Here is a 7181-nt window from a genome sequence, read left to right as displayed (position 1 = left end):
GCCAGTTCTATGACAGAGTGGCAGAAACAAATGCTGAACCCTGTAAAAGCAACGGTTGCTGGTACCAGTGCTACCATAGCACACAGTGAGGGATGTATTGATGTGGCAATAGAAGAGCTGTCAGAAAGCATCAGTCTGGGCACAGTCCATGAATCCCATTTGTCTCCAGTGTAACATGACTGATTACAGCTAAATTACAGTGACTTTAAATGTACAAGTCAATTTTCTAAGGTAATTAGAATCAGGGAGACTAGTACTTCTATGGTTAGCAAAATTCAGCTCCTATACAAAATACAGTATAATCAAGGACAACAGAATATATATACATATCTGATTCAAATAGAAGTTAATTGGCTGGAGTTCAAGGGAAACAGTGCTATTAATAATCCATAGATTGCCATTTTACTGTATCCTTTATAAGAGGAACCAAATAGGAATAAACTGTGTTTGCAGATATATTAATATATTGCGTTTCCCAAAGAATCAAGGTTCTATTAGAAACTAAACTGACCCACAGGAATACCTCAAAACAGCTAAAAACATACATCATAGATATATATATTCAAAACCACTGTGGAGACTTTACACTCATTGTCTGCAAACGGTTGAAGGCATCTTAGAAGTCATCATGCAACTGGTGTCAAGAGAACAACAGCAGCCAACGGCTTCAACAGCATACAATAATTGTAAGACTAGTGTAGTTCAGTTCTTGTTAGAAACAAGAAGATATTTTTTGAAAATTTCCCTCTTTAAGGTCATCTCCATCCCGTTAAGCCTGCTTTACAAAAAGATTCGTTTTATGTAGCCAAGTCATTCTTTCCTGTTCCTCTCCATTCACAAACTCATCCTTCTGACACCCAATTCATTGATGCTCTAATATCAAAACAACCTGTTAAAAATTTCAAGGCAAATGACATTGAAACAGGAAAAGGTTGAAAATCTTAAGCTCCAAAGGAAAAAATCCTAAATTATCAATCCTAAACTGGTAACAGAAGATAAGCAGTTACAGGGTTGGTGGTACCTCTGGACTATGTGCAGTGTCTGAGGTACCAGGCTTCACACCTTTACTTTGTCTAACCTAAATTCTACCATTTGGTATTTTTAGAAAGAGCCTTGAAATACAGCAGCTTGTGAGCCAGCCAGGAGCCCTCAGCACATTCAACAAGGCTCAACAACCTTGCTTTCTCTTTTGTCAATTGAGATTAATGCAGTGATTAGGGGACTTTCTTAAATGAGGTATTGTTTCATTTCAGCAATAGGAAAACTACAGTGTATAAAATAATAAAGATTTTGAACCAATTAAGCAGTCTAAAATCATATCTATTTCCCTAGGGCTCAATGTGTCTTGAAAAGCTAGGAAAACCCAACAGTTTCAAATCCTCTCTCCCTCCACTCACCCCACAGGCAACAACTGTACTTGACCTTCTCCTTTCTAACTATTCTGTCATCTTTAGCTCTTAATTCAGTGGAGCAGCTTTGTAAATATAGCTGGAACTAAGAAACCGTAATCTTCAAAGCTCAGGGATTATTCTCTCTTACTTTTCTGAGCTGTTTGCAGGCAGGTATTTAGCCTGGAAGTACTGTCAAGCCTCCCTGCCTATTTCTTCTCCTTAGATTTTGGGTTTGCCTTTGAATAAAATCAGTGTGTGACTACTCAGCCCTGCAGTGAGCAGGCAGGCAGCATCACCCACTCACCCAGAGGTCCCTCTCTCACTCCCAGCCAGCACCAATAGAACAGGACACTGGCAGGGAGAAAACTTAAGTCCTTCATTTGCCGTGTGGGTCTTTTGTCAACTAGGTTTACAAAACTGCAGTTTTGCTTCTTTACAGCTGGTTTAAGAAGACTAACTAATGCTTTAAAGAAGGACAAGCTACCAGCTATGTATTGGCGCTTTATTTTGTTCTCAGATAGGCAGAATGGCTGTGGGAGCCCACATGACAACCCCTAGCATCACCCTGCTGTGAAGCCAGGCTGTGTATTTCCCTCCAGTTTATTCACACAGCTCTGCAGTCTCATACCGCTCCTAAAAATAATCACAGCCTGCAGAGCAGCATGAGGGGCAGGCCTTCACATACCTATGTCAATCAGGATTTAAAAAAAAAAGAAAAAAAAAGCCTTCCTCATCCCCCAGACTAAACAAACAGCTCCCTACACATCCCTTCCAGCAGCAACAAGGGTTGTTTTGGCTTGGGGACACAAATCTATCAGAGCGGGCTGTAAACTGTGACCCTCTCAAAAGATGAGTCAGTAAAGTGAAAACACTGATCCTAAAAACACTGATTCATACCTAGATTTCTCTCTCAGAAGTTAGGCAGCATTATGAGCACACATTTGCCAGCCTTCATGCACTGCAATCTGACAGCTGACTCACGACTGCATGTTAGGACTAGTGCCTTATATATAGTGGATGCACATTGCCTATGTTTTCCACACTCTGCCTTACCAAGTCCTTTGTAGCATCAATTTGTAACATCTAAATCCTCCCTCCATGTCGAGAATGACACTCACCTTTCAACAAGTTTCAGCCAGACACTAATTAACACTCTGCTATTAGTAAACAAATGATCCAAGATACAGACAACACCCCCCACCAAGAAGACAAAACTGCCTTCAGTCAGACCTGCTGAGGTCCAGAAGGGCTTAGCTAGCCCCCACCTGACTGCTTTCAGCTCCTTGCTGGTCTCTGACCGAAAAGTCCTGGGTAATGAACTCCTGCAGGACCAGAGTGCTGCATCAAAGGGTACAGGAGCACCCAAGTCAGGCTGGGAAGCATGGGCTGGCTGTCGGTATTGCTTTCTACACAAAGGATCAATCATGTCTCACTAAAACATGAAAATTTGAAAAGCGGGATGTTTAACTTTTTTTTTCAAATATAAATGCACATTTAGTGCAATGCAACTTAAAAGTGATGTTAGAACCTGAAGCCTCATCCCACAGTATTTTTCCTAGTTGACAGTCCTAAGCTAACACACTCACAGCTAGAAAACAGAGACCACATCCTGAAGGCTGGTTAACTGTAAACGACTGCATGTGCATAAACAGCTGAGGCAATGCCATGCCAACTTTTGTAAGCTAAACCAAGTGATGAGGTGACAAGACCTTGTAGTTAGTTCAGTAGCTCCAACTCAGATGCAATTCCTTACCTCCTTAAAGAAGCAGCTTAAGACAGTCACCTGAAATCTTGAAGAACAGAGTGTTTATGTGTAGCCCTTTTGGCAAAAAGTATTTTCAACTTTAAGATTTGTAACTCCAGCATTGTAACAAAATGACACCTGCTTATTCAGCTACTCTAAAGATTTTCTTACACCAGTATTTAGGCCCGAACAATTAATCATATGGAAGAAAGTGATCCCAGGCTGGCAGGACTGTGCCAGCAGAAACTCAATCAGTTCAGATACCAAATGCTCTCCTTCAATTGTTGTTTTGTTCATAGCTGGAAGACTTTGTCATAGTAATACAAAACACAGTTTCAGAGGTCCAGCTACATTTGTATACTGTACTCTCAGAACTGTCACTGTAAAATCCCAGCAAAACAATTCTAGTATAGATAAAGGCATAGCTTGAAAGTAAAACTCATCCCTTAGAGTCTTCTACTTCCAAGTCTGTATTAACACAGGAAGAACCATGACATTTTAGAAACAGTACTCTCTACCTTCCCTCACTTTTTCCTCCAGAGTGCTAGAGCACAGATCTGTCAAGTCTTTGTAATTAAAATCATTCAGTGCTGTTTTTATGCATAGAAGAGTTTAGGGAGACTGCCACCAGATAAAACACAAGCATGTTTAATATGCAGAACAAAACACAGTTCTTTTTTTTTCAAGCAGTATGCCTTTTCACCTATTCCCAATAGAAGCCTAATGAGTACTGAAAATGAAGCAATTACTATTTGGTATCAGTTTGTTTACTGGGTACAAGGAGCCAGCCTGCCATCTCACCTTCCTTAGCCTAGGAGTACAGTGCATCCAATAAGAAGGAAAATATTAGCCAGATTATACCAGTTATACACCACATTCATAGGACTCAGCATCACTAACGTAGCTTTTTCCTCAGGACTACGAGTAACCTACATTTTGATGTGCCATCAGTTACATAAACAGAAACCAAAATATCAGGGTTTTGAGAGAGGATTGGGTATTCTTGTTCAAACTCAGCCATTTTCATTTGCAGGCTAAACAAAGTTTTTCTTGTCTATGCTTGCGTCCTGAAACTAATTAGAAGCTTCCCGTATCGACACATTCTACTCATTGCTGTAACATCCCAGAAGATTCACCCAAGGCTTAACTGCAGATGAATCCCTCAGACAGCTTCAGACACACGAGCCTAAAGACACTAAACCACGTACCACCTGAGAGTACATGTGATATATACCCAACATTGCCTATTAAGTGTTGCACATAACACAATAGGTTCAGCTATATACAAGATTTTTCAAATTATGCAAGAGCCATCACTTCGGAAAAGAGTCACTACAGCTGGTATTTCTTCCGTGAATATAGAGACGTACCATTGATCTAAGGTTTTCAATGAGATACCTCCAACTTCTAACACCATGACATTTATAAGCCTCACCACATTTTAAGACTTTGGTTATTTGACAGAAATACTGATTCAAATAACAGCAGAACTATGTGCACAGAGGTTGGTAAGAATGTACCACTGCAGTACAAGAAGTCAGACGCCTCTCTGCAGGCTTGTTTGAATTGTTTATTGAGGTTTAAGAAGTCATCCACATTTCTATAAATATAGACATTACTTGAGTAAGTGACTTACAATGTCACCAGTGCAGGTACATATATAACCAACATACAAAAGCTCCACTGGAAGCTACTTCAGTTTATTCAAAAAGGACCAAGATGTCATTAAAAAAAACAAACAGCTGTCACTTTCAGTTATTGAAGACACTAAAGTGCATTTTTGGTTACCTCCTGGTCAAACAGCTGCTGGTTAAAAAGTTTGATTTTTTTTTTTTTTTAAACATAGCTAAATTACATCGATTGACATTCAGGTTTGTAGCTGTCATCCTCCTGATACATGGCAGCAGGTAAGAAAAATGTATTTCTTTGCTGGTTGAGAGGATGAAATTGATTTTTCTATTTTTTACTTTTTTTTTAATCTGGTATTTCCAACAAAAGTTTAAAGATAATCTAACATTCTGATTAATTTCTACAGCACCACTAAAGTTAGTTTTAAAAATCCAGGCTCTGCTTTAGCCCTTTTAATTGCTAACCAAGTATCTAGAAAGTCACTTGAAGCTCTGTACCAGTAAGAAAAACTACCCTCCCTTTTCTGTCAAGCACTATCCTGCCCAGTTAACACTGTTTGCACACTCTGTAAACAAGAACAGCTTAAAGCGTAATTAAAGCAGAACACAGGCCCATCTTGAAAATCTTCTTCCCCCTTTCCCTCCCCCCCACCCCCGCACCCGGTAGTGTCTAATGTTTGAGTGTATAAAGCATTATTACATTCCTAACCACAAAATACTGTAAGAGTCACAACAAAAAAAGCATACGTTGAAAGTGACATAGCAATACCACTTTAATAAAATGGGGTATTTTGGGGAGATACAAGATGTGCTCTGCTAATTTTAACTCCATCTTTACTTCATTATAAGTATGTTATATTGCCAGGAAAGTCACCAATAGGGCAAAGAATGCTGCACTGGTTAGAACCACAGCAGCCATAGTTGTTCTTTATAGCTCTTTTACTGAAATTCATTGACTTTTGATACTAGGAGGACATAATACTCACCATTCAGAAATTAATTACTAATTTTGAGTAACAGTTTAAACCTGATTAGCACTGTATAATGATGAATGGCTACTTCTAAAAAATAAAAACCTTACATACCAAAAAACATGCTATATGTTGGGAAACCACTTTTTCATGCTCCATCGTGTTGTTTAGAGTTTTTACTTGTCAAAGTCTTTCTTTTACCAGTTGAAGAATCCACAGCACTTAAAGTTTCAAGGATATGAACTGAACATGATTCAATTTCAAAATGTGCCAAATTAAAAAAACCCTACACATGTAACCAAGCTTTCATAGAAATCCTCAAACAAGGTAAAAAACCAGCCTCAACGAAATTATGGGTTACTAGCTTCATCCATGTTTTTAAAGCTGTATAATGTTCACCTAAGCACTCCACTTACGAGCAGTAGAAGTTTAAAAACACAGAACACCTCCAACGCAAATTGCTTGCAGAGGGCACCCTCAAACATATGAGTACAACACTAAGCAGAAAACCCTCATTTTATTTGGCTATTTAGACATCCATGTCACATATACCCACCCATCCATTTCCTGATAGCATTACATCATCTATTAGGGCATCTGAAATAATACAGAGCCAAAAAAACTCAGAAGAGACTAGTTTAAAAAAAAAAAAAAAAAAAAGTTCCACAACTGCACAGCCTTCCTCCACACAGCAAGGTTGTGCAACTGATTGTTTAACATAATTAAGCTTAACGGCATCCAAACAGGCAGGCCTGGGTTTGGAAGCTGTCTTGCGTCAAATTTTGACCATATAACTACTTTAAAATAGATGGGTCAAAAAAGAACTCATCTTTTCTTTTTCTGCTGCCTCAACATTTTCCTTCGCTTAATTATCATATCATGTAGTTTCTCCAGTCCCTCTTTAAGTCCATCTCCAATGATTGCACAGGTAGGCTGCAAATGCCAGGGTGTTGAAGAACTCAGCTCACTCATTGCTAACATTTTCTCGATTTCAGAAAGGGAGAGAGAGTTCCTCAGGTCCTGCTTGTTAGCAATGATAAGGACAGGCACTCCTTGATTCTCAGATATCCTAGTAATCTTATGAAGTTCTGTTTTGGCCTCCTCCATCCTCTCAACGTCGACGGAGTCCACCACAAACACGATGCCATCGGTGCACCTTGTGTACGACTTCCACAGCGGCCTCAGCTTCTCCTGGCCGCCCACATCCCAGAAGTGGAAAGTGACCGTCTTCGAGTTGCCCAGCGTCACTTTGATTTTCTCCGTATTAAATCCTTTAGTGGGGACAGTGTTGACGAACTCATTGAACTGCAGTCTGTAGAGCACCGTCGTCTTCCCAGCGCAGTCCAGCCCTAGGATGACGATGTGAAAGCTCTGGAAGGAAGGCAGGCTGGAGAGGATCGGCGTCTGGTCCGAGAGTCCATTCCCCATTGCCAGAAGGGAAGGTGAC

General features: G+C 39.9%; 1 protein-coding gene across 1 annotated transcript; it reads right to left on the bottom strand.

Annotated features, from left to right (window-relative positions):
- Positions 1–4685: 4685 nt before the first annotated feature.
- ARL4A (ADP ribosylation factor like GTPase 4A) lies at positions 4686–7175 on the bottom strand. Its single transcript, XM_017729349.1, has one exon. It carries the CDS (start codon positions 7160–7162, stop codon positions 6560–6562), a length of 603 nt encoding a protein of 200 aa, XP_017584838.1. The 5' UTR covers positions 7163–7175; the 3' UTR covers positions 4686–6559.
- Positions 7176–7181: the final 6 nt, after the last annotated feature.

This window comes from Corvus brachyrhynchos, unplaced genomic scaffold (assembly GCF_000691975.1).
Source record: "Corvus brachyrhynchos isolate BGI_N302 unplaced genomic scaffold, ASM69197v1 scaffold142, whole genome shotgun sequence".
NCBI lineage: Eukaryota > Metazoa > Chordata > Aves > Passeriformes > Corvidae > Corvus > Corvus brachyrhynchos.
Note: the sequence above shows the minus strand (reverse complement) of the source record. Positions and strands in the feature narration are given on the sequence as shown.